Here is a 27,944-nt window from a genome sequence, read left to right on the forward strand (position 1 = left end):
CTTGTTTAGTATGTGCATTCGTAGGTTAGGGCTTGGAATTGGACAGATGACTTGTGTCCCCGAGATCCTGCTCCTGTGGCCCGGCTTCTCCCCACCCCTTCTCTGCTCCAGGTCCTGGGCTATCTTGACCTGCATGACCCGCATATGTGCAGTTCCCACTCCTTCAGCTGGCCTTGGGCACCGGGGTCCTGCAGGCTGATGGAGGGTGGGCCTGGGCCTGACCACCTTCATAGTCTCCAGTGTGGATGGGCCCCCCCCACCCCCACCCAAGCCACCCAGTGGCGGCTGCAAATTGACAATAGTTCCCATTTGGACTTGCTACCTGGCGGGATCTTGGTTGTCTCATTGGAGACTGCCCAGGTCAGCCTGCCCTGGCCACGCAGCTCGGCCTCCAGGGGAGACGTGCATCTGTGGAGGTCACGGCTTGGAAGTGGGCTCTCGGGGCACTGTGACTTGTCTGAACCTCTTCAGCTCACTCGTTGTATCGTCCTTGGCAGATGGGACCAGGGAGCTCTGTGCAGTCTCCTTCATAAGAGACTAATCTCTCAGGGGGGCGCCATCCTCGTGACCTGATCTCCTCCCAATGGCCCCACCTCCTGATACCGTCACCTCGGGTGTTAGGATTTCAACATGTGAACTTAGGGGGGCACAAACATTCAATGCATAGCAGGAGAGGGACAATAATGGTAGCTAAAAGGTGGAGGGACATGTAGACTGGCAAAATTTTCCAGCCCCACAAACCCACACCAGAACCATTTCTTGAGGTGATCTTGGGGAAGAGACACCCAGGAGTCAGATGAAAGCCGTCCACCGCCCTCAGTGCTGGGGCTGGAAAGGTCGTTTACAGCCAGCGGAGGAAGCTCAGCTAACCAACCATCTCTAAGACCTGAGTGCCATTTATCTGGGGTTTGAATCTGGCTAGGAGTATTCCTAGGGTTCCTGTTTTTTTGAGAGGTTTGTTTAGCTATTGTGAGCAAAATTTTATTCACTTCATGTTTTAATTAGCTGTTGGAAAATATATATTGTATATTTATCTAGACACTGCTTACTGAGTGTTATCAATTTTAAAACATTTTAAATTAATTCTCTGAGGTTTTCTAGGACCAGGACATCTGCAAACAGTGACAGATTTTCTCCTCCTTTCCTGTAGTTAAAGCCCTTGTCTTTGTTAACTGTTTCATTGTGCTGCACAATCAAGGAAACGACAAGCTGCAGACGTTCTTCCTCTGCTCTTGATTTAGAACTGCATCTGGGATCTTACAGATAAAAGCATGCAGCCTGCTGATTTCAGATAGGCTATTCTTAATCAAGTTAAGAAAGTGTCCTTTTATTCCTAATTGGTTAAAACAAAGAAACAAGCAAACCAGAAGAGATACTGAGTTTTATTGAGTTGCATTTGGGAAGATTTTCCTTGGAATAACAGCTTGCTGTGCTGGTTGGTGTTTGCCAGGACTCTGTCTGTGACCTTTTGTTCCTAAGAAACAGCAGATGCGGGGCCGGCCTGGTGGCGCAGCGATTATGTTTGCACATTCTGATTTTCGCTGGCCTGGGGTTCGCCAGTTTGGATCCCGGGTGCGGACATGGCACCGCTTGGCAAGCCATGCTGTGGCAGGCGTCCCATGTATAAAATAGAGGAAGATGGGCACGGATGTTAACTGAGGGCCAGTCTTCCTCAGCAAAAAGAGGAGGATTGGCAGGAGTTAGCTCAGGGCTAATTTTCCTCAAAAAAAAAAAAACAGAAAGAAACAGCAGATGCAAAGGATGAACGATGGCGAGCTTTCTGGGTGGACTATTTAAAGTTCTGAGGGCAGAACAGGATTAATCAGCAAGATACAGCACTAAAAAAGGGACAGAACACTGGGCTAGGCCAGAGGAAAGAGAAACTAGTGGTTGCCATTTTATTTAAAACTTGTAAAGAAGTTGTTTATCTTCAATAATTAAAGAGCTCAAAGAATTATTTAATCATAAGATTGTCGAACAGAACTCTACTATAGCTGATTAAAATTTTTAAAAAAATTTTCTATGGAGAGAGACTTCACCACTTTCTCTTCTGATATGCTCCAGTATTTTCATCTTAACCTGGTGTTCTTTCTCACATCTGATCTCAATCTTTCCTGCTGAGATACAGGCCACCTCCTGCACCCACTCACGCCTTGTTGAAAAAAAGAAAAAGAAAAAGAAACTCTCCTACAAAATCAGTGCAGGAATTCCTCGAGAACTGTATGCCATTAAAAACCTCGAGCTCACAAGGCCACTTGAGTGTATTCCACCTGCTCAGAGACAGCAGGGTTCACAAAAGTCCAGAGGTTGGGTTTGTGGCTTTTGGGATTGACATTGACATAATCTGTGGCTTCCTTCATGTTCTCATAGTCCAGGGCAGAGTCATTTTCCAGTCCTCCAGGGTCTGAAAAGGTCACTTGTGTGTAATTCACATGCTTGGTGTCCTTAAGGAAAAAAAACCCAGAGAAATGTGGGTCAAGATTCCTCTGACATTTGGAGGAGGTAGGACCCCAGGACTGAACTGTCACTCAAAGAGGCTCGCCCTAAGCTGGATGGGAAAGAACCTGGGTCCCAGGCAGCTGGATCTGAGAGCAGGGCCAGGGCAAGGAGGAAGATTGACAATGACTTTGTTCCCCCCTCTGCAGAGAATGAAGGGGTTTAAGGAAGAAAGAGGTGGAGACTCAACCCAAGTGAGGTCAGGACTCAGCAGACTTTGGCCCAGTGACTGGGAGACGGGGAGAAGGAGGTTTCCCGTTAGCACTTTAATTTCACAGCCCACTCTCACCCACTCAGTTTGGATGATCCATGCTGATAATGGGCGTGTGAGTGAAAGCCCTGCCACCCTCACCGAAGAATGCTGTCATGACTCGAGAAGCCCCTCCTTCCTTGCTCTCATCCCTGTAGCTGAGGTGGCCTGAGTCCCCAGGGTCTTACAGCAGGGACCCCAGACTGCATACGGAGGGCTGGGATCACTAGGCGTGTCCATTACCTGGCGGGTCGGAGGCGAGCTGTCGTTGCTGTCAGAGCTGTCAGAAGATGGGTTGCTGACATCTAGAGAGAAATAGAAACTGTTCGTCTAAAGAAAGCCAGAGGGTGTTAGGAAAAGATAGAGACAATGGAAGGGAGATTGAGACCAAGACAGAGGCAGAGCCAGCAATGCAGAGGAGTAGGGAGGACACATAGAACAAAGAAAGGGTCGGGGGGAGAGCCTCCAAACATAGCCAGGAACATGTCTAAGTGTGCCAGCGTTGCCGCTGCATCCAGCTCCATCTGAAACCAATAGCAGACACAGGAGGCTTGACCGTGCTTGGGAGGAGCAGGCGGGGACATGCTGAGACGAGGTGGCCCAGTGCAGACAGCTCTGGTCTCAGAAGTCACGGGCACAGGTTCTAGTCTCACCCTGTCACCAACTCTAGGCAGATTACACCCTTTTTCGCACCCTGGTCTTGTCCTCTAAAAACAAGACGGTTGCATGATGCTGTCTGAGGTCCCTGCCAACCAAAGTGTCTCTGATTCTGGCCCGGCTCCGGTGGAGTTTGATCAGGGGTCATGATGAGGCCGGCGCCTCTCCCATTTGGCTGAAACTCTGAGTTCATGTGAGCGGCCTCTTCTGTTCCCACATGCACTGAGGCCGTATCTCAGCATCAAGGACGCCTGACAACCAGATTTCCCCAACTGAAAAGATAAAACCAGAAGCACGGAGCAAACTCGAACCAATGAAAAAAGTGCGATCTCTAGTGAGTGAGTCTCCAGGGCCGGTTGTCTTGCCACAGAAACAGCAGTTTCCACTGTGTGAATAGAGACCTGGTGGGTGTCCCCAGCCCTGGGATGGAACACGAGAGGCTTGGGTTCCTGCTGGTTCACTTGCCAGAGGGGGACGTGGATTTGAACCATCACCAAGGCTCCTATTTATTACAATGCCCAGATACCCATGAGGATCTAAGACTGTGCGGAAGGGTCCTCTGGGAATGTGGCTGAGCCGGCTTCTGGACCAGCCAAGGACAGCGGCCCATGGAGGGAGGTAGTAGCCACAGCTGGAGGCAGGCAGCTGAACTCTTAGCTCTACCACTAACTGGCCCTGCAGAAGAAAAGCGCCACAGAATTACAGAGACCGGAGCAGGAACAGGCCCCAAGCCCCTCTACAGTCTCTCACACATGACCAAACCTGGAAAGAACTCAGACCCATACAGACCCAGTGAGATCCACCCCACGATGGGAGGATCAACTTCCTGGAAAAGCTGGGAGCGAGGCCTTTCCTGAGGCGGGTGTGAGGAGCCCCTGGGCTGGGGGTTGGGGCTGGCAGGGACAGACTTGGGCTGCTGCCGGAGGCTCCCCGGGTGTCCAGACAGAGCAGAATAAGCTTTATGACAAGTTCTCTCCCGCCCCATTACTCACGCCTGTGACGGGGCTCAGACGCAGGGGTGCTTCTCTCCGCCAGAGTTCCCTTCATCCCCTTGGCAGCAGGTGGGTGCTGGTGGGTGGGGCTGGGCCTGGGGGCCTGGTGCCTGGCCCTTTTCAGATTCCGCTCATTCTTGTTGGCTAGGCGGGACAGGGCAAAGGTCAAAAGGGACAGTTTGCTGGGTTAGGCACATCCTACCTCTGAGCACAGCTCTCATGAGGGCACCACTTTCAGAGGACTCTTCAAATCTCGAATCTCGGTACTGCTCTGCTCAAACCCTGCAACGCCCCTGCCCCCCTCGGAGGAAAAGCCAGGCTCCCAGCCGGGAAGGCACTCACGGCCTCACTCCTCCTTCTTTCCCGCCCGCTGCTCAGCTCCAGCTGCCCGGGCCTCTTTGCTCCTGCTCTTCTGTGCCATACACTCTCCTGCCGCAGGGCCTTTGCAGATGTAGCTCATGCCCTCACTGCCTGCAGATTTTTACTTGAGTCTCAGCATCTCAGGGATGCTGACCACCATCTACTTCATCTCTCCTCGCCTCGCTTCTTTTTTTTTCTCCCTAGCACATTCCATAATCTAACACAGATGGTTTCCTTTATCTTGTTTGTTGTCTGTGCCCCCACGAAATGTAAGTTATATAGGGACAGGGATTTTTGAGTTATTCCTTATTGTATTGAATGAATGGCAGAATGAATGTCTGGAGAAGCCTAGACTTCCTTTACTGGAAAACCCTCTAAACATCGCCCTGCCAGACCCTGTCTTTGCACAGCTGAAGCAGGAGTATTTTCCTTCCCTTGATTGTAACACCGAGCCAGAACAGAGCTTCTCCACTTTCTATTGTAAATCAGGAGAATTTAAGCTACTCTCTTATTTCCCTTCCTGGTCAGCCCTTCGGTGGTGAGGAAGAAAACCAGTCGGGCTGGGCTGAGGGACCCCACCCTTGTGGGCAGAGCTGTCTCCAGGCGCAGGGCCTGGGGAGTGGAAGGACTAGCCATCAGGCCCAACCAGAGTGGGGATTACACCGTGAGCGGTTGGCAGGGTGAGGGGCGATGGGGCCAGTGGATCCACAAGGAAGTTTTCAAGTGATATTTGGGGGCGCCAAGGGGGCTCGTCCTGGGGCAGGCTCTAGCAGGTTTCCTGCGGGTGTCTAGGAAGAAAGAGAATGCTGAGCCAGCTACCCATGTGCCTGCCAAGCAGGCAGGTGATGGCTGCAAGGAGGCAGGACTGGAGGATGAGAGACACCCCTGCGATCGCGAGGCCGTGCCAGAGCTTCATGTCGCTGTGGGGAAGGAGAAAGGTCAGAGTTAGAGGTTGCAGAGATGCTCACACAGCTGCCAACCCATCCCTGCCCCCAGCCAGCAGCAGCCATCTGGTGTCACTGTGTGTCTCAGGGCAGGCCTCTCTGGACAGTAAGGCATGGGGAGCCAGTGCCCGCGACCAGGCTGGCTGGAGCTGTACTCACTCATCCAGCATGGTGAGCTTCTGCAGGGCAGCCGCACGTTGTGAGCGGGGCTCAGGCTCTTTCGGGGGCAACAGGAAGAGCCCTGGGAGGAACCACCCTGGGCACCTTGTCTCCACTTAGTGCCACTCGCAAGACTGTCCAGAGACCTGCAGGAAGCAAGGCATCCAGTCAGGACTCCTGGGCTAACGCCCCAGTCCCACTCAGGCACATTTGGCTCCCGGGGGTCGCTACTTTCCTCTCTCCAGAGTTCAGTTTCAAATTCTACAAAAGAAGCAGCGACAATCTCAGTACCTGACAGCCAGTGGGCACTCATTGGGTCCCAGCCACAGTGCTGAGTCCCTGGCACGCCACCATCCTACGTAACTCACACAATCCTGACCTAGGCATCATCACCCTCCTTTTATAAGGAGCTCTGTGGGGTTCAGAGAGCTGAGGGACATGTCTGAGGTCGCACAGCTGCCAAGTGGCCTGGCCTCGATTTGATGTCTAAGCCCCAGCCCACATGCTCACCCCTCCGTCTCTGCTCCCGGAGAGTCTTCACCTGCTGCTGGACGCACAGAGGGTCCGACTTCAGCAAATACGCTGGGAGAGAGTCTGTGAAGAAGTCCAAATCTTAAATAGACACACACAAACATACCCTACGAGTCTTCATTGGGTTTTAGGACCGAGACTGTGGATGCTGTTACATCCTCACAAATGTGTCTGTCTTAAAAATCAGCTTATGCATTTCATCAGCTGCATAGGGAGTTTACCCTAAGACAAAGGCAGGATAATTCCACAGCCTTTGAAATGATATTTAATCAGTACAGAGATGGGGCCGCACAACCGCCCACTGGCCTACTGCAGACTGAATCTTAAAACCTTTTACAGCCATTAAGGCTTATTTTCCCAATCAAGGTTTTCAAGCGCTAAGGGCAGTGTAGAAAGTCTTGAAAATGTTGTTTTTATTTGTAGTTCTCATACTGTGGCTTTCTAAACTCGAAACTTGCACCAAGAATCAAGAGAGAAAGGCAGAGATGGGGAGGGTGGGTAAGGGCTGTGGATGTTGGCCAGCTGGAAGTCTCCAGAGAGAAAACACAGGCACACCTCATTTTATTGCACTTTGCAGATACTGTGTTTTACAAACTGAAGTTTTGTGGCAACCTGTGTCCAGCAAGTCTATCTGCTCCATTTTCCAACAGCAGTTGCTCACTTCGCATCTCTGTGTCACATTTTGGTGATTCTTGCAATATTTCAACCTTTTTTCATTGTTATTATATTTGTTATGGTGATCTGTGATCAGTGATCTTTGATGCTACTATTGTAACTGTTTTGGGGCACTACAAACCACGCCCAAATACGGTGGTAACTGAATTGATAAACATTGTGTACGTTCTGACTGCTCCGCGGACGGTCGTGCCCCGTCTCCGTCCCTCTCCTCGCCCTCCCTGTGCCCTGAGACACAGCGATATTGAAATTAGGCCCAAATAACCCTACAACGGCCTCTAAGTGTTGAAATGAAATGAAGAGTCACACATCTCTCACTTTAACTCAAAAGGTAGAAATGATTAATCTTAGTGAGGAAGGCATGTCGAAAGCTGGGATTGGCTGAAAGCTGGGCCTCTTGCGCCGGTTAGCCAAGTTGTGAACACAAAGGAAAAGTTCTTGATGGAAATTAAAAGTGCTAGATCAGTGAACAAGCAAATGATCAGAAAGCCAAACAGCCATATTGCTGATCTGGACAAAGTTTTAGGGTCTGGATAGAGGATCAAACCAGCCACGACCTTCCCCCTAGCCAAAGCCTAATCCAGAGCAAGGTTTAACTCTCTTCAATTCTGTGAAGGATGAGAGAGGGGAGGAAGCTGCAAGAGGAAAGTTTGACTCCAGCAGAGGTCAGTCCGTGAGGTTTAAGGAAAGGAGCTGTCTCCATAGCATAAAAGTGCGAGGCGAAGCAGCAGGTGCTGATGGAGAAGCTGCAGCAAGTTCTGCAGAAGGTCTAGCTGAGATCATTAACGAAGGGGCTACGCTAAACAATGGATTTTCAGTGTAGATGAAACAGCCTTGCTTTGAAAGAAGATGCCTCTAGGACTTTCCTAGCTAGAGAGCAGAAGACAATGCCTGGCTTTAAAGCTTCAAAGGACAGGCTGACTCTCATTAGGGGCTTATGCAGCTGGTGACTTAAGTTGAAGCCAATGCTCATTTACCATTCCAAGAATCCTGGGGCTCTTAAGAATTAGCTAAATCTACTCTGCCTGTGCTTTATAAATGGAACAACAAAGTCTGGATGACAGCACCCCTGCTGACAATATGGTTTTCTGAATACTTAAGTCCACTGTTGAGACCTGCTGCTCAGAAAAAAGATTCCTTTCAAAACATTGATGCTCATTGACAACGCACCTGGTCACCCCAGAGCTCTGATGGAGATGTACAATGAGATTATTGGTTTTTTCATGCCTGCTAACACGGCATCCATTCTGCAGGCCATAGATCAAGGAGTAATTTTGATTTTCAATTCTTATTATTTAAGAAATACATTTCATAAGGCTATAGCTGCCACAGGTAGTGATCCCACTGATGAATTTGGGTAACGTAAATTGAAAACCTTCTGGAAAGGATTCACTATTCTAGAAGCCATCGAGAACATGTTTAATGTGATTCATGGGAAGAGATTGAAATATCAACGTTAACAGGAGTTTGGAAGAAGTTGATTCCAACCCTCATGGATGACTGTGAGGGCTCAAGACTTCAGCGGAGGAAGTAACCGCAGACGTGGTGGGAACAGCAAGAGAACTAGAATTAGAAGCGGAGCCTGAAGAGGTGGCTGAATTGCTGCCATCTCACGATAAAATTTTAACAAACGAGGAGTTGCTTCTTCGGAATGAGCAAAGAAAGTGGTTTCATGAAATGGAGTCTACTCCTGGTGAAGATGCTGTGAAGATTGTTGAAATGACAACAAGGATTTAGAATATTACTTAAAGCAGCGACAGGGTTTGAGAGGACTGACTCCAACTTTGAAGGAAGTTCTCCTGTGGGCAATGTGCTCTCAAACAGCATCGCATGCTACAGAGAAATCGTTCATGAAAGGAAGAGTCAATTGATGCGGCAAACTTCATTGTTGTCTTATTTTGAGAAATTGCCACAGCCACCCCATCCTTCAGCAACCACCACCCTGGTCAGTGAGCAGCTATCAACATCGAGGCCAGACCCTCCACCAGCAAAAACGTTATGACTCACTGAAGGCTCAGATGATGGTTAGCATTTTTTAGCAATAAAGTTTTTTTGTCTATTTTTTTGCTGAGGAAGATTCACCCTGAGCTAACATCTGTGCCAATCTTCCGCTATTTTGTTTGTGAGTCACCACCACAGCATGGCCACTGATGAGTAGTATAGGTCCATGCCCAGGAACCGAACCTGGGCCACTGAAGTGGAGTGTACTGAACTTAACCACTAGGCCACAGGGCTGGCCCCTAAAGTACTTTTTCCTTTGAGAAGGAAGATTTGCCCTGAGCTAACATCTGTTGCCAATCTTCCTTTTTTTTTTATGTGAGCCACTGCTACAGCATGGCCACTGACAGACAAGTGGTGTGGCTCCGTGCCCAGGCACTGAACCAGGGCCGCCAAAGCAGAACACACCAAACTTTAACCACTAGGCCATCAGAGCTGCCTCAACAATGTTCCATTTTTATTTTTTTATTTGCTTTTTTTTTTTAGGAAGATTAGCCCTGAGCTAACATCTGCTGCCAATCCTTCTCTTTCTGCTGCGGAAAACTGGCCCTGAGCTAATATCCATTCCCATCTTCCTCTACTTTATATGTGGGACACCTGCCACAGCATGGCTTGCCAAGCAGTGCGTAGGTCCACACTTGGGATCCGAACCGGCGAACCCCGGGCTGCCGAAGTGGAACGTGCAAACTTAACCGCTGTACCACTGGGCCGGCCCAACAATGTTCTGTTTTTAAGGTTGCTCTAGTGCTTTAGTCTTATCTCCTAATTAACGTCTTATTTGTCCTTAACCACAGAAATTATTCTCCCTCTTCCACAGAAGGGGACAGCCAGGAAGCCACCAAGACTATGTTCTGAAACCACACTCAATGTTTTAATTATTTAGGCTCCTCTCTCTCTTTATTAAAAATTGGGCAACTAATAGATACTTTTAGTGGAAGAATTAAAAGTGCAAACTATCGAAGCATTTCACAAAATCACTCCAAATTTCATTCCACAAAATTTTCTATATATTTTCCTATCCATGTGTGTAAATATATGTGCACACATATGCTGTCTTTTTTAAACTTGGCATCATAGTGACTAGCAGCTTTTTCCTCTTCACTTACTATATCATAAACACATTTCTAAATCAGAAAAACCTCCATTAAAAAGCTCCGACCTGGGGGCCCACAGGCCACATTCAGCACCTGGATGATTTTGTTTGATGCCATGCTTTAAAGATTTGGATTTGGCCCTAAGAAGGCACATGTACTCTTCGGTCCCTGTCTCACCCCGAAGACACTTGAATCTGCCACCCTTCAGCCCTAGAACGTCATTTTAAATTACCACCACTCCACCGTATCAGCGTTTCTTAGCACTCTCTGACGCTGGGAGCAGACAATTCCTCGCTGTCTAGAACTGTCTTGCCCACCGCTGGACATTCAGCCTCCTGGGAGACCACCAAGACCACCAAGACCAACAGGTAATGTGACAACCAAAATGACCAAAAATGACCCCACACATTTCCAAATGCCCCTTGAGGCAGCTGCTTTTGCCCTCAGTTGAGAGTCACTACATTAAATAAATGTTTCATTATTTTAAAACCAATACCTTATTTTGGCTCTTTATACAAAATCATATTGCCTACCCTTCCTTCCGTCATTTCACTGTATTGTGAGCATCTTCCCAGCCAACGACACTCGGTGCCTGTGTCAGTATAGAGCATCAACGTCAAACTGACCTCAATATGGGTCCAAGTTCTCTTCCCTTCTAGATGCGAGCCATTGAACTTCTCAGTGCCTCAGTTCCTGCACCTGTGCACTGAGGAGGATGACAGCATCTACAGCACCAGCACAGAGGTCTTGTGTGGGCTCAGCGAGTTACGCTGTTGGTAAAGACTGTCATACGGTGCTGGGCACGTGGGAAGCCCTCAGTAGTTGGTAGGTATTATTCACCCTAAAACCCTTCACCAACATGGTGTCTCGAGTAGAGCTATTAAAACGAGGTTGATCTCTTCTAGGAAACTTAGGCATTTTTTTTTAGTACAGTTTGAAGATAAGATCTGGGACAGGATGAGGTATGAAAATTATGGCAGACGTCATTATTTGAGTGGCTAATGGCCCCTAACCACATGAGCAGGTCCTTCCTTGGGGTCTAATTGCAGATTGCTGATCAGGCAGTTGCCAGAAATATCTGCTCGTTTGCGCACACACACACTTAGTAAACAGCCTGGAAATGAGCAATTTATGGTAATTATGTTGTGAAAAAATGCCTGGACCATGGGAGAGTGTGGTACGCCTCATTCCATCGTTAAAATCAGGACTGTCTGCTGCTGAGTTTCGATGTCCAGCCCCACACTGATGGGCCTGCCAGGCACCTCAAAACCTCTCTTGAGCAGAGTGCTGACAGCATTTCTCCTGTTCGCTTCAGACCCCAGCGGAAATTCTGACACCTCCAATCGGGGCTTGATTCCATTTACTGCTTCCCCTTCTGCTGATGCAGGAGCCCTGGCACAGCCTTTCCAGTAGGTGCAGCATGACATCAGAGGTGAATAATAAAGATGCACCTTTTCCTGCCTGACACCAGGCTTTCTTCGGATAGGTTCATTTTAGAAAGAACGGTTTAAAACAAGGGCACAATAGAAGATAATTTGTACCAAAATCATGTGGGTTAAAGTAATCGCAATCAATATTGCTACATTGACCTTATTCATCTTTTAAAATTAAATAGCTTTAAAGGTTTTTTGAGAGATTTTTTGTTGCCACCTTCATTCATTTATTGCTTTTAAAATTAATAATTTGAACTATAACAAAGCTGTATGGTATAGTGGAAAGAGAACAAGACAGGGAGTTGAGAGCCTGGCTCCTCCTCCTGGCTCTGTCACTTGTTAGCTGTGTGACCTGGGACAGATAGAAGTCTTTTTCAGGCCCTAAGGGGCTAAAATTAAGGGGCTAGGCCCTAAGGCTCTTGCTAGCCCGAAGCCTTCTGTTCTTTAAAGACTGAAGTAGGGAAAGGAAAAGGGAAGCAAATTTGGATGGAAGTGGAATATTTTAAAGGAAAAAAGCATTATTTTCCATTTTATAATATCATCCAGCCTCCTCCACACATCTGGACTTTTCTCCCCTAATTTAATATATGGTTTTGAATAATCAAGAAAAGAAAGAAACATAAATAAGCCAAACTTAGAATGAATATAACCACAGAAAGACAGGAACTCAAAAATTGTCAGACGACTAAGATTTTTGTGATGAAATCTCAATAAAATTAATGATTTCCTAGAAAAAGATAAATGAGCAAAACTGATCCCACGAGGCACAGAAAATTTGGACCAAAAGCAAAACAAAATAACAGGAAAGAAGTTTGGGGAGCAGCACGGTACCCAGCTGCCAGAGGCAGAGAACTTGGGGTCAGACGGCCCGGGGCCACCTCCCAGCTCATTCTTTACACAAGCCTCATCCCATATCTAACTTCTCAAAGCCTCAGTTTTCTTATCTGTAAGATAGGAACAATAGTAAGTAATTCTCAGGATTAAATAAGATGAATATAAATGATACCTACTTCTGAGGATGAAATAAGGTGAGGGGGTGTGCAGTAGTTAGTATAGCTTTTGTCACATAGTAATAAGCATGCAGTAAATTATAGCTATTATTTAGAAATTAAAAGCATTATTGGAATTATGTACTCAAAATCTGTGTCCAAATAATTTTACAAATGAATTATTTGAAACTTTTAAGGAACGTGTAATTTTTGTGCTATGTAACCTGATTCAGGCCGCAGAAAAAGATGGAAAACTCTCCAGGCTCATCTCCTTACGAATTCAGAGATAAATATATGATAAAACCAAGAATTTACTCCAGGGATGTCCAGAAATCAGTTATTACCATAATGAAACTTGCACTGAGTGTTTCCCTTGATCCTTTATTCTCTCGCTCCACAAGAATAAACGTCATCACCGTTTCCTCCACGAGGACGCCAAGGCTCAAGAAGTTGAGTGACTTGCCCTGGCCCCTGCCTCCAGCTGTGAGAGTCAGATTCCAAACTCAAGACCATCTGACGCAAACGCCTAACTCTCAGTCATCACAGGGAACTGCCTCTGACACAACGTGAACACGACGGCGAGAGATCAAATTTGAGAAGTGATGATCTCAGTAAAATGCCAAGAACATCTGGTGACAAAGAATACTCATTTCTTTTTTTTTAAGTTAACACAGTAAGAACATGAGGATTATTTCTTACTGTAATAAAGGCTATCCCTTCTATATCAACAATCAACATGTACCGAACGGTAAACTGTTTGAGCAGTTATTCGAGAACAAGCATGTCTGCTGGAACCATTTTTAAAAGTTCGTCCTGGAAATTCTAGTTCCTGGAAGTTGGAAGTTCCTCCAACCGCCAGCCTATAATAATCATAAGGGTATTGAATATTCATTGAGCATGTTTTGTGACACTTTTAGTTATGTAACTCATCTAATTCTCACAATCACCCTAAGAGGTAGGTGCTATTCCTCTTTCCATTTTACAAAGGACAAAAATAGGATACACAGAAGCTGAGCATATCGCTGAAGACAAGGGAAAACTTGATGGGGCTTTGTGCCCAGGTGGCTGGCGCCCGTCGCTGAGCCAGTAACTGACACATGAAAGAAGTCAAAGTATCGTTTGGGGCGAGGAGAAGTCAAATTCATCCTTTTTTGCAAAAGATGTGATTTTATACCTAGAAATCCCAAAAGAATCAATTGAAAAACTAGTGAAGTTAATGAGAGTGCTCAGGAAGGTCCTGAGGGCGTGATAACTATTCTAAAATCACTGGCTGTTCTTTCTATTCTATTCTATTCTATTATATTGGGGGGAGGTGCAACAGCAGCCCTAGGAATCGTCTCAATAGATATCTCTAAAAATAATTTTAATTACCAGAAAGTTATTTTGAAGAAAATAATAAAAATTTACTGAACAATCTAAAAGATTTAAACTAATAGAAAGACGTGATGTTTCGGATCAGGAAGCTAGAAGACTAAAAAAAAATCACTTTAAAATTAATTTGTTGATTCGGTAGAATTCCAATCAAAATTACAATGAGAATTTTTTATGACTCAAAATTATTCTAAAATTCATCTGGGAAAAAATAAGAACAATCAAGAAGAGTGGAAACGTTTGAAAAGGAATCGTGGGTGAGTTCCTGACATACTACTTTTTAAGAGTAGTGTAAATTTGAAAAAATATGCCAGTATGCACAATAAATATATCATAAAACTGGTTCACAAAGCAGGAGGAGGAAAGGAGGGGGTTATTTAACAAATGTTGTACAGAGGATAATGAGTCAGCTACCTATACAGAAAAAAAATAACTTACATCCCGATATGATATAACAAAATAAATTCCAAAAGAATTAAGGATGTAAATATTTTTAAATTGGCACTTTAAAATTAGAAGGAACTAGGATTGGATATTCACATATTCAATGATATTTGTTACGTCCCCAGATGAGAGAAAACTTTCTCAGCTTATATGCGATGGAAGAAATCACAAAGCAATTCAAGAAAAATAGATAGATTTGGCTCTAAAAATATTAAAACTTCATATGTTAAAATAAACAAATTAAAGGCAAACAGACAAAAAATAGAACAAGTATGCACAACAGACAATTTTTAAAGATTTTACATTTCTTATACAAAAATTGCTGAGAAAAACCCTAGCACCTCGAAATGATAAATGGGTAAAAGGCGTAGAAGAGATCATTCATAAACAATCCCGAACGGGACCAAAGCTATTATTGCGAGGGGGCTCTACCCACTGCTGATCATAAAAGTGAAAAATGGGAAACAATCTAATTGAAAAACAAAAGTTAAATAAATTAGGGTGAAGGTATAGAATGGAATATTATACCAGACGTTTTAAAGACTGTCACCTGAGCTAATGACTGTTGCCAATCTTCTTTTTTTTCCCACTCTTTCTCCCCAAATCCCCCCGGTACCTAGTTGTATATTTTAGTTGTAGGTCCCCCTAGTTGTGGCATGTGGGACGCCGCCTCAGCGTGGCTTGATGAGCGGTGCCATGTCCGTGCCCAGGATCCAAACCAGTGAAACCCTGGGCTGCTGCAGCCGAGCGCGCGAATTTAACCACTCTGCCACGGGGCTGGCCTCAAACACATATTTTAAGAATATTAAAACAAGCCCAGAGGCTGGCAGCAAGGCCAAGTGGTTGAGTTCACTCGCTCCACTTGTTGGCCAGGGTTTCGCAGGTTGGGATCCTGGGCGTGGACCTAGCACCGCTCATCAGGCCATGCTGAGGCGGCGTCCCACACGGCACAACCAGACGCACTCACAACTAGAATCTACAACTGTGCACTGGGGGGCTTTGGGGACAAGAAGAAATAAAAAAGAAGAAGATTGGCAACAGATGTTAACTCAGGTGTCAATCTTTTAAAAAAAACAAGCCCAGAAATTCTGTGACTTAAATTAGCATAATATCAAATTTATCTACATAAAATATTTATTTACACCTAAATCGTATCTCACCGCGTTAATAGAACATTGAGATAATCAACTAAATGTATGAATTTCAATCAATCACATTTATCTATTAATTTTGTGGTCTGCGTTCATGGTCCTGTGTGCAATACTCCGATGGACGTGAAGAGAGAATGCCGTCTGGGCTTTCAAGAGCTCTTATTGTCCTTGGAAAATCAAGACACTAATATGTGAAAAATCAAAAAGCAAGAGATACCACAATGGAGTATGACAAATTGGTGCCAATAATACATAACATTTCAGAGGAAAAAAAGTTCCCCACGAAATAGAAGATTCAGGGAGGCACCCCTGAGAGGGAATTATTTGAAGTCCAGGCAATGGACGGACGCAGAGTGGAGGGAACAGCAAACCAGCGACAGGTGTCTGCCACCCCTGGCTGTAGGGGACTGCGTCTGTGGAATCGATTGTCTTCAACCAAGTTCTAGAGATTTGACCACGTGGAAATGTGATGAAGAGGGAAAAAGCTGAGGACACTATAAGGCAACCTCACGAGTAAGAGCAGGAAAATGGTGAGGAGCAGGGGCTCAGCGGCTGGGGTGACCGCGTTTAGCGTTTCAGCTCTGGCCTTCCTAGCAGTGATTTGCTTTTTCTCTCCAGGCCTCAGTATTTTATCTGAAAAATGTGGAGGGTACCTGTTTCATGTTTTCAAAGATTTTACTTTTTCTTTTTCTTCCCAAAGCCCCCCAGTACATAGTTGTATATTCTAGTTGTGGGTCCTTCTAGTTGTGGCATGTGGGACGCCGCCTCAGCATGGCCTGATGTGCGGTGCCATGTCCTCACCCAGGATCCAAACCAGCGAAACCCTGGGCCGCTGAAGCAGAGTGCGCAAACTTCACCACTCAGCCACGGGGCTGGCCCCATGTTTCATTTTTTTTAACTCAGAAACGTTGTGTGCATACTATGTGTCAGCATCAGGCAAAACCTGTTGCATAGATTATTTTATTTAATCCTCAGATCAGCAACCTTATGAGGTAGATACTATTGTCCCCATTTTACCTAAGAGAAAACCAGGCTCCCATGCCCCGTGGAGGGGACAGAATTCAAACCCAGGCTGTTTGGGGCTGGGGCCTTCACCGTGCTGCACACAGCATTTAAAAAGCTTAGCTGACAGCCTGGCATATATCGGTGTTCAACAGGGGGTGATCCCCAGACCAGAACAGAGGATTCAACCCAAAATCAGCTTTCCTGTATAAACACACCCATTTCCACAGGGGCCTGTAAGGAAACTGGGCTCACTCACGGTTTTCAGGTGGGACATGTAAGCAACCCAAAGTACAGAGCCATATGGTCTTGGGAAGCCCAGGGCCTGTGACTGTCGCTGTGTCCACACACCAGGGGACAGACATGGTCACAACCCCCAGCCGTGAGAGGGGAGGACTGGGATCTGCCAAGGACCACGGGGAAGTGGACAATAGAGGGCCAAGGCGTCATCTTTGTCCTGGGTGTCAGAGAAATCGCCTCTGGATTCCCTTCAGCGCTGGTCACCATGGCAGGGCCCTTGCTCCAGGTGGTTGGGGCACATCTGGAGCATGAAATGAGAACCCAGATCAACATTCCAGCTCAGCAACGTTATAAATGCAGCCCCCCTGGGCATGTCACTGCCTCTTTCTGAGCCCGTTTCCCGGTCTGTGAACTGAGGGGATGGCTAAGTAGATCCGGCTCTGACATTTTGTTGTTCTAGAATTGCATGAGGCCAAAATGGACCATAAAGGATGAGACTCAAATTAACCATAAATAGCCGCTTTGAGTTTCAACTAGATAAGCCAAATCTCTAGTAACACGTATTTAAAGGTGCAGGCATTGCCGGGTTTTTAGGGAGAAAACAACTTATCCCAAATTCCTAACTATAGTAATTTTGGGGAAAGTGATTTTACGAGCAATTGCTTGAGATGAACGTGACTTGAGGGCAACTTAAGTTCCAGCACTAAATCAGCGAGTACATCGCAGGCTTCGAGCAGGATACCGGATTCGTTTTGCTAGTTCCCACAAAGCTCCAGGTGAATCGGAAGGGCCAACTTACTCTGTTTCACAGATTGCCCAACTAAATTTCAGAGAAATTCAGCACCCTCTACAGATTACGCTCAGTTTGTGAGTGCTCTGGTGGCTGAGGCCATGTCTTGTCCGTATTTCACACTCCACAATTCCTGGCACAAGACTCAGGGACAACGTGTGGGGAAAAGCGCTTTGTAACCTTCTGTACACATTGCAATTAAATCAATTTGCATATAATAAACACGGTTTAACCTTGGGGGAGCCCCTTAATGTCCCTGAGTCTTAGTTTCCTCCTCTGTTAATTGGAAAGTCAAATGTCTCCCTGGCCGAGTTTGTCGAGAGGGGTAAGTGAGACCGCGGAACCTTCCAGCACCGTTCCTGCCTCCCTGTTGGGTCTCAAGGCAGGCCCGGCTTCACGGGCGTGCCACCTATGCAGCCTAGTGGGGCCCCATGCTCAGAAGGGCCCCATGCTTGGTTCAGTGCTCTGCTGTTGCCATCTTTAAGTTCTTAATAACTTTTTAACAAGGAACCCCAGATTTTCATTTGCACCGGGCCCCGCCAATTACACAGCCAGTCCTCCTCAAGGCACTGTACTGGGCAAAGGTGCCAAAGCTCACGCAACAAAGTCAACACACAGAGCAAGAAGCAGGGCTGGCCAATCACCAAGTCTTCCTGGCGTGCCTATTCCATACTTCCGAGCTCCCCGGCTGCAGAGACGGTGGAGAGAGGTCCGCTCTAAGGACGCTCTTCTGTGCTAAAGTTCTCCGGAAGAGTTTTCTTTCACTGTTTTCACTTCGGTGAAGTCACTTAACACCTTTGTGCCTCAGTTTCCATAAAGAGAAGCTATCAATAGCACCTACATCTTCACGGTTGTTGTGAGGATTAAATAAATTAATTATGTAAAGCTCTGAGGCCAGTTCCTGGCATGTAGGAAGCTCTCTGTGAGGGTCAGCTGTTACTCTTCGCTGTGGCCGTTGCTGGCTTTACCTTGCCAGGATGTTTGCATGACTTTTCTCTTTGAAGCATGCATTTTCTGACTCTCATTCATAACATTTTTATCTGCCAGGCCGGTCCCCTTCCCTCCACACACACCAGTCCTTGACCACTTAGAACGAATCTTAAAGAAAACGCTTCCGCAGGGAGCTATTCTCTGGGATCTGGTTCCCCGTCGACTTTAAAAGAATTACTTAATAGCTACTGTTGACAGAGCACCGTGCCGGGCACTATAAATTCATTGTCTATAATCCTTATAGCAACACTGTAAGGTGGATGGTTTTATACCCATTTTACAGATGAGGAAATTGAGGCTTACGGTTTAGTAGCATTCTTTGGAGCAGTTCTGCCTGGATCCAAAGCCCACGCACCTTCTAGCCGGAGCCCTGACGGCCACGGCTGCTACTGCAGACAGCTCTCAGGAGCAAAAGACTTAAGTCCACAAAGCACCAACTGCCAGATCTTAGGCTCAGCGCAAGCCGACTGCATTGAATGCCACACCCTGGTCCCAGCACAAAACAGAGCATCCCCTCTGAAACCTCTACACATTTATGTCCACAAACAGACACACACTCCTCAAACTGGTTTAAAATCCTACCTACCCAGACGATACTTACCCCTGGGACCTTGAGCAAGGTCTGATCCCAGCTTGTGCTTCAGCGATGTCCTGATGGAAACCTCTCCCCCACCACCCCCCAGCCCCACCCGGAAACTTCTCAGCCACTGGAGGTCAGTCACAGAGGTTTCATCATTTCCAACAGGGTGGGGCGTACTGCTCAGGAGATAATCATCTGGCTCGGTGGAGCAGAGCAGGCTGAAGCACAGATAACCCCTATCTCTGTCAGCACGGCTCTGTCCTGTCCCCAGGCACACAGTTTACTCAGATGGGGAGATTAGTAGTCTCTTTCGCTCCATACGAACACACATTTAAATACTCCGTGCATTTAAGTATGCACACAGCCTGCTGGAGTGGAAAGAGCACTGGAGGAGGAGTTGGGAGGCCTGGGTTCAAGTCCCAGCCCTGGCACTAACTTGCTGCGTGACCTGAGACAAATCGCTTTCCCATCAGGGGACTCATGTCCTTCCTCTATAAAATGAAGAAGTAGATATCTAGATATTAGCAAAAGTCCCTTCGGACTCGGCTCGTCACTGAGTCTGCATGCGATGTGGCCGTGGGTTAAGAGAGCATGTGGGGTACGTATGACAACTGACGAGGATAATTTTTCAAGGGCGACTTCTTTGCCGTTAGGCATTGAATGGTGCCAACCTCAGATGGCTGTTGCGTTTGGTGTGATAAATAGCACCAGGAAGGGAAGGACGGGCGATGCAGGCTTTTCAGGGTCTCAGGCTGAACCCCCAACGTCTAAATTTGGGAGTGAAGAATAAGAGGGGGACAAAATGACCCTGACATAAAACAAAGAAAGCAGAACTTTACAGGACCCTGTGATGTCATTTCCCTGCTCGGGACAAGTTAACCGGTGTAGAATAATGGCTTCTGAGTCAGAGAAATTCAGATTTGAATCCTGCCTCTACTACTTGGTGGCTGGGTGACTTGGGAAAAGTTACTTAGCCTCTTTGATCTTCAGTTTTTTCATCTGTAGAATCAGGTTAATAATAAATACCTAATTTTTAAAAATCTCATAAAGTGTTTAAAGTTAAACAATGTAAATAAATAGACAAAGCACTTAACAGAAGGTCCTTTCCGTGGCAGACAACAAATGGTAACTATTTACATTTATATTCTCTAAATAAGAGTTAGGAAGCTGCCCTTCCGGCTGAGTCCCACGCAGTGTTTCCGACCCGCAAGGTGCCATTAGCTCACTGTGGAAATATGTCTGTGGCTGTCGCTACAGTGTTCTTTCCTTTGCGTAGTGTAATCTAAGGATGTGAAGCCTCATTATCACTCAGGACTCAGGCATGCAGGAGAACGCTGGAAGCTGTATTGAGTGACTTCCTAACCGGGCTCTCCACACCCTCCAGGTTTGCCCGGCCAGTGTCAATGTACACTGCTCTCTGCTCCTGACTCTGCCACAGTCTCTCAGGAATTAGCTCCAGCCACAGGTGACCCACAGGAATCACGCCAGGATTCTTGACTCAATACTTTGATCACCCTTTTACACAAACCCACTGCAGACATGGCAGCAGCCAGAGTCCCGCAACGTTTCTACTGCTCTGGTCTTCTGTGTGGACCACTCTTGGATCAGAACCTTCCATGAAGCCACTCCAGGGCTCACAATGTCATGTAGTTGTAAAGGACCTTTGAACATGACATATTTTGGATCCTCCATGTGTTCATTTTAGAGGTCTCCATTTGGGGATTAGGATGGGGCATTTTTATCACGTCAGAGACCATGCACCTTGATTTAATAGTTACGCTTGTGGACACACTCAAACTAGGACAACGTTGCAACAGTGGAAAGTCTGTTTGACTTGGGCCTCAGTGACCTGGAGATCTGAGGCATTTAACTGACCTCTCCGGACTACGTTTTTCTTACATACAATTGTAAGGAGTTTTGCTTAGATCATCTCTAACATCCTTTCTGCTCTGAAATTCCAAGGCTTTGTGTATTATGTGTCAGTCATGGCTCTGTGCTAAAGAGCACAGTGAACATTATTGAGGGTCTATGTCGTATCTTCTTGGCATCTCCAGATGTCGGATCTCTGCCTGCATCTATTAGGTCCTCAGCAAATGTCTGCGGCATGGATAAAGGAGTGCGTGATTAAAGCGTGCTGTTACACGGGCATGGGGCAGGCACCCGTAGCACACTCCTTCCTCCGTGCAAATACTTGCTGAAGTAGACAAGAGGATCTGCTCACAAAGGACCTAGCCTTCTCTTGCCTGGAGGCCACTGGAAATGGATTCTCACTGGTTCTCCTTGGGGAGGCCCATGTCCAGGGCTCCATCTGCCAACCCCTCATCTTATGGCCCTCCTCTCTCTGCTTTGAGCTGTCAGACTCCCGCCCCAAAGGCAGGATTCGAGGGGAGATCAGAACAGCGATAAATGAAGTTATATCGTGTGTACATCAACAGGAAGCTATTTTTGATAGTGTATCACCCGGTGGCAAGGCAGCGGCAGTCGATAACACACTTTCACCTCCCACCCCCAACACGCTTTGTAAGACCGCATCCTTTCCAAGCCTTTTTCCCCTTGCACAGCATCTCCAACATCTGTGGGACACAGTGTCTCCCAGAGAACAGAGGTACTCTCTGTGGAAGAATTACCTTTCTCTCTCCATTTTTATGGGAAGAGAATTGTGTGTCAACAGGATTAGGGAATTTTTGACAAAGGGAAAAAACCCTGCTCACTATCCAATCACCCTAACACATTTTTGGACAATGGTTTCCCTGAACACTTGCTTTCTTTTTTCAAAAATAATTTTCCACATTGTTTTTCACATTATATGAGCTTTTAAAACCCACAATTCTGGTTATGTCACTCTCTGCTTAAAACCTTTCAGTAGCTTCCCACTGCACTTAGGATGAAATCCAGGATCCTACACAAGGTCTGCAAGGCTCCCACTCTCCAGCGGCCGCCCGCCCTTCTGGCTGCATCTCAGGCACTTTTCTTGCTTTTCTTTCTTCCTGCTCTTCCAGGCTCCCTCCTGCCTCAAGGTGTCTGCACTTGTGGGTCCCTCGGTGCCCAAACAGTTTTCATGGTATTTTTAATGGCTGCCTAATATCCCACCTTGCTGGTATAACCCCAAATTCCAAAGCATTCCTCAGGTCAGCAGTCGGTTGTTTTCAAGGTTTTTATTATTGGAGACAACACCATCACGGATAACTTTGTACATACGGATTTTTCTTTTGTCGCTTATTTTAGACTATTTCCTTAGGATTAAGTTCCAGGAGTGGAGATCTAAGTCAAAGGAAAGTGACTTTATACAGGGCTCCTGCATCACATTGACCTTCTGTTTTCAGAACACGTATTCTATCAGCAGTATGTGAGCACATCTATTTCGCCACAAGCTAAATAGCAATGAGTTGTCATTTTTCAGAAATTATATAGTGTTATTTCCAGGGGTATCTTGATTTTTTTCAAATCTATTTATTATTAGTAATCAAATGTTTTGCTATTTAATAAGCACCAGCAGCTGGACCAGTTGCCTCATGTACACTAACATTAATCCTCACAACAAACTTCCAAGGAAGATGCTGTGGATACTGTTTTCAAACAGGGAAACTGAAAACTGGGAAGGTTAACTTGCCCAAATTCTCAGAGTTGTATTAAATAGCAAAATCAAGATTCAAATTCAGATCTTTGACTGTTATTTCAAAAGCCATTTGCTTTATGCAGTGTTTCTCTGCGTTCCGTGTCTGCTGACTTTTTGTATCAGTGAGCTGCACAGGCACTCACAGGCCATGGCCGAGGCCAGCGCCGCACCCTCGTTCACGTGACATCACACAGGGAGCACCCAGCCCCGCGCCTTCCAGAGTGGGCCATCTACAGACAGGAGATTTTTGCCCCGGCCACCTCCGCCACCCCCGCCCCTTTCCTTTCAGACTGAACTTTTTCTTGATTAAAGGTCTCACTCCATAAACAGAATTTTAACCTCAGTGACAAATGTATTAAAATGCCTGCCTCACAGAATTGTTCAAGATTCAATGAGCCCACATGAAGTACTCTGTTAAGTGTAAAACACTGCACAAAAGTGAGGCTTTATTATCTTTTAAAAATAGCACAGAGGGGCGGCCCGCCGGTGGCACAGTGGTTAAGCTCGCACATTCTGCTGCAGTGGCCAGAGGTTCGCTGGTTCGGATCCCCAGGGGAGGTGGGCGGGCGGGCGGGCGGGGGGGGGGGTGGTGGGGTCGGGGGGGCGGCTTGGCAAGCCATGCTGTGGCAGGCGTCCCACGTATAAAGTAGAGGAAGATGGGCACATATCTTAGCTCAGGGTCAGTCTTCCTCAGCAAAAAAGAAGAAGATTGCCAGCAGATGTTAGCTCAGGGCTAATCTTCCTCAAAAAAAAAATAGCATAGAGGGAATTGGAGAGTGACTGCTAAAGAGTGCAGGGCATCTTCTGGGGTGAGGAAATTTTCTAAAACGGATTATGGTGATGGTTGCACACCTCTGTGAATATACCAAAAACCATGGGACTGTACATTTGTAATGAGTGAATTGTATGGTATGTGAATTCTATCCCAATAAAGCTGATAATCAAAGAGAATCATATAAAATATCGAGAGCTTTGCTACTATGGCCACTATGCTATTCCCTCCAAATGCTGCTGCCATTCATTCATTCATTCACTCACTCTGCAGATATTTCTTAATAACCTGCTATGCACCTGGCCCTGTGCTGAGCACTTGCAATACAGAAGTGAAGGAGATGGACGTGGTCCCTATCCTCACGCAACTGGCACCATGTGCTTCAGACGAGGATTTACCCTGAGGTGTGATGAATGTTATGGAGTGTTAAAGGGAGCCAGAGAACACACAGCAGAGGGCTCCCTCACACAGTCTCTGTCAGAGACGGCCTCAGCTCTGACCTGGGGAGTCGGGCGAGGCCACAGGCAGAGGAAAGAGCATGAGTGAAGGCTCAGTGGGAGAGAAAGAGCACAGTGCATTTGAAAATTGAGAGCCAACCACCATGAAGGGAGGCCAGGGTGGGAATGAGAGTGATGAGGCTGCAGGTGGCGGGGTAGGGGTGGGATACACAGGGCGTTGTAGGTTGGGTTGACAAGTCTGGATTTCTGCAATGGACAACTGAAACCCATTGAAGGTGGGTTCATGGGCCAAAGAGAGGCAAGATCTGAGTTTGTTTTTAGAAGAACCTTCTGGTTGCAATGTGGAGAATAGACTGGGGGAGAGAAAGACGGAGGCAATTAAACAGATTTTTAAAATATGTAGGAGGTAGAAATGATAGGATTTGGTGGTTGAACTACTTGGAACAGAGGTGGGAGGAAGAGAATTCCAAGGTCGCTCCTAGAGTTTTAGCTTGGGCAGGTGGCTGGGTGGTGGTGAGGCAGAGAGTGACGGCGGAGCAGCGGGCCGCCTCCTGTTCCTGAGGCACCGAGTGTGAGCACACAGGGCCAGTACACACAGTGCTGAAGGGCCCGGGCCCTGCAGCCAGACTGGCTCTTCCACCTTATTGCTACAGAGGTTACATAAGCTCTCTGTGACTCAGTTTCTTGGAGATGAGAGTAACAATAGCTTTCTCAAGTGCCGTCACGAGGACTCCACATGTGAAGCACTTCCAGTGTGTGTGTAAGACTATAGAAACGCTTACACACTGTAAAGACGACACACTTTTATCATTATTATTATTGTCATTACACACCCAAGAGGTGAAGTCCAGTTGGACGATGCGTCTGTCTACAGTTGGAGATGTGGCTTTCAGTGGCATCAGCACACAGGTGGCACTGAAGACTTTGGGGGCAAACTGAGAGGGCACAGGGCCAGGAGAGAGCCCTGAAGTGCTCCAGTATCAGAGGGACGGACGGAGCCAGCCAAGGAGACCCCAAACGTGTGGCAAAGACACAGGAGGAATGCGATGGGAGTGCATGGACTCCAAGCCTCACGGAATATCCATCTAACACGCCAGGGTCTCTGGCTGTCCCCCCACTTTCCTTGTGTGGACAAGATTGTCCCAGCTGGGGTGTTTCCAAGGGACATTGGTAAATTCAGAAAGATTAAGTTTTTAACATCTATGCCCAGAAACATATTTTCAGAGTATATTAGAAGAGTACACTATTTTTACAAAGCCTGAAATATATCCTCTTATAAAAACTTGAATCCTTTTGGAATGAGCGCTATCCCTCAACACTCGTCAGTTTCATAAGCTTGGACCTCTCGAGTGTGTCCTTTCTTCCGTCTGGGCTAGCCTACTTTGCACACAAATTTCCTTCCACTGTTTTGTGCCTATTTTAACTCCCCACCTAGATGATTGTCTCCTAAGGAAGTGAAAAATTAGGGGGCCACGTAATTTAATTATTTCTTGAGTTCCTGTTTAAGAGGAGCTGTTGCTAAATGGTAGTTGAGGCAGGTTCTCAAAAAAAGAAACGTAACCGGTAATGGCCACTCCCTTCTACTGATGGCAAAATAGTCCTGCTGATCCAGTGCATTCAACTAATCAATGAGAAATAACTTCTTATAACATAATCAACTGTAATATAATCAGTTTTTAAGAATTCTTCACATTTTCTACAGCATCTTCTAGTTTACAGAATATTTTCATATAACATCATCAGAAATACCTATCTGCAAAGTAGTCATAGATTATTCCAATAATCTTTGAAATTACTATTTCCATTTTACTGATGAGAAAATCTGGACTTAAAGAAATTAGTTAACCTGCCAAGCGTTGTACACGATAAGTGAAGGGCCAAGACTGACAGCTGACAGGAAAGTGGTGAACCCAGTGGGGGGTGGGGCAGGTGTGCAGTGGGACTGTCCATCCTGGAACCAGGCATTAAAGGGGTGCATTGTCTGTAGAGGATTTAAAAATAATAAAAGCCAACTAAAGGCAGTCTGCTTTTTATCATCACCGTGCGCCCGTGATTCCTAATAATGTCAGTAACAAACTTCTCTTTGCAGGGCTTTTTCTATCCTGTAACAGAAACAGTCAGAGAGCAAGCGAGCCTCATTTCCAGTCCCGCGGAGAGGATTTCTCTCAGGACTTTGCAAAGCAGCTCTTCTTCCAAATGCCTGCCCTTGTGAACACAGACACGTTTTCCTTGGGGATGTTAGAGCCTTACAGAATTATGCCTTCCCGGGAGAAGTAATCACCGCCATATGGCCAAACGTCTGGAAGCGCCTCGGCCTACTTAACAGAATTTCTCAAGAATCTTCTAGATGAGCAGCACCCAATCACTGATTCAGCAAAAGGCGCTGAGCAGCTCCTCTGAGAGCGCTGCCGTGCAGGAGCCGCGGGTGCGGGTGGGGAGCAAGGAGAGGAAGCCAGCGCCCACCAGGCCGCTGGACTGGGAACAGCTTCTCTGGAGGAATTTGTCTTAGTGTCTGAGACCCGGGCCTCCTTGGAGCGTAACTCATTTGCCCTCTGGGCTTTGGCTGGAAATGTCCAGAATTCTCCTGTCCTCACTGAGAGGGGCAGCTGCTTGCTCCAGGATCACAAAGCTAGCTCAGTAGTGGAGAGTTCCAGCTGCTGGCAGCCCAGACCTGAGGGGTTTCCTGGAACCTAGAACTCTCAATGATAAACCGGGACAAATGAGGATGGTTGGTCATTCGTCCTAGTTGCTGAGACTTCCTAATCATTATTTGGTGCTCATTTTACTGTTGGAATCACCGCGGGGCCCAAGCTTAGGGCGTAGACAGCCTGGACGACATCTTTGTTTTGGGTGTCTGCGGGAGCCAGCGCCGCGGCAGGCTCACCGTGAACCCAGGGAGAGCTCAGGGCAGGGCTCTCCACGGCAGCAGCACTGACGTTTATGCAGGATCATTCCATTCCGGGGGGCTGTCTAGGGCGTTGTGCGATGTCTAACAGTAGCCCTGGCTTCTACCCACTAGATGCCAGAAGCACACAACACACACCCCCTACCCCATTGTGACAATAAAAAATGTCTCCAGATAGTTTCACAAGTCCCCTGGGAAGGGGAGCAAAAGTGTCCCCCGCTGAGAGCTATGGGTCTAGAGAGACGTCTCTTGCCGCCTTGCTAAGAATTTGGGGCTGCTGTGCACAAATCGAGGCTGGTAGAGGGGGCGTCCTGGCTCCAGCCTGGGCACAGCACCCCCTTGCCCACATGAAGGTCTAATGGCTACACTGAAGCAGAGTGGTGGCTGGGATCCCCCGTGACAGCACACCTGGGCAGGTGCCCTGTAAGCACGCCCTTCCCACAGGGTGTCACAAGGAACACTTCCTATCCTTTGGGGTGCTTCCTGGGGAAATAAAAGGGAGTTGAAAGACGATCACAGGGCTGCTCACAAAGTGCCCTGCACACTGAAGGCTCTGAGCAGTCTTGCAACAAACAAGCCTGTTTAAATTTCACAACCCAGAATCATTCTGAGGTCAACCCATCCACTAAGATTTAAATACAGCCGGCTCAATCTCCCAGCTGGAGGGTTTTTGGAAATTCTGGCGCCCTCCCTGAGATTTCTGAGAATTCCGGAGGGTCTGTGCCCTTGTGGTCACTTCCTGCTCTGAGTCCAGCCCCGCCTACATTGTCCAGCTCGCTCATGTTGCCCCTCTTACCGCTTCCCTCTTGTTTCTGCTCTGTGCTGACCAAGGCACCGATTTCAGTCCCCTTTCCGTGACGTCTCCTTGCCCAGAGCACCCTCCAGGCGGTGGTGTGCTCGGAGGGCTGCACCGAGTGTGGAGTGGTGCCAGGCTTCGCCAGATGGGATTTTAGCCCCTTCCCCTCAAAACTTCCCAGGTGGGAAGCCCCGTCCATGCCCGCCCGACTCCACTCTCTGAATTTTAATGGACAAAACCACCTCACTTCC

The 27,944-nt window shown here is 47.0% G+C and overlaps 1 protein-coding gene across 5 annotated transcripts; it reads right to left on the reverse strand.

The window, feature by feature from the left end:
• Positions 1-1,313: 1,313 nt before the first annotated feature.
• Positions 1,314-27,900, reverse strand: RHEX (regulator of hemoglobinization and erythroid cell expansion). Of its 5 annotated transcripts, none has more exons than XM_070496984.1 (7): positions 19,168-19,268; positions 6,369-6,452; positions 5,859-6,004; positions 5,575-5,675; positions 4,396-4,539; positions 2,990-3,051; positions 1,314-2,444 (listed from the first exon to the last, which is right to left on the reverse strand). In XM_070496984.1, the coding sequence occupies exons 3-7, from the start codon at positions 5,867-5,869 to the stop codon at positions 2,244-2,246; spliced, it is 519 nt and encodes a 172-aa protein (XP_070353085.1). In that variant the 5' UTR covers positions 5,870-6,004; positions 6,369-6,452; positions 19,168-19,268; the 3' UTR covers positions 1,314-2,243. The 5 variants fall into 5 exon arrangements, with proteins under 5 accessions (XP_070353085.1, XP_070353086.1, XP_070353087.1 ...); XM_070496986.1 differs by lacking the exon at positions 19,168-19,268 and adding an exon at positions 27,694-27,900 and having other exon boundaries at positions 1,370-2,444; XM_070496987.1 differs by lacking the exon at positions 19,168-19,268 and adding an exon at positions 18,870-18,979 and having other exon boundaries at positions 1,370-2,444.
• Between the last annotated feature and the right edge of the window lie 44 nt (positions 27,901-27,944).

The sequence above is a fragment of the Equus asinus genome, chromosome 25, assembly GCF_041296235.1.
Source record: "Equus asinus isolate D_3611 breed Donkey chromosome 25, EquAss-T2T_v2, whole genome shotgun sequence".
Taxonomy (NCBI): domain Eukaryota; kingdom Metazoa; phylum Chordata; class Mammalia; order Perissodactyla; family Equidae; genus Equus; species Equus asinus.

Coding starts and splice junctions, on each gene's coding strand:
- RHEX (XM_070496984.1), bottom strand. Junction 4,540..5,574: donor CCTGCTTGGCAGGCACATGG/GTAGCTGGCTCA, acceptor TGTCCCGCCTAG/CCAACAAGAATGAGCGGAAT. Junction 3,052..4,395: donor GTCTGAGCCCCGTCACAGGC/GTGAGTAATGGG, acceptor ATTTCTCTCTAG/ATGTCAGCAACCCATCTTCT.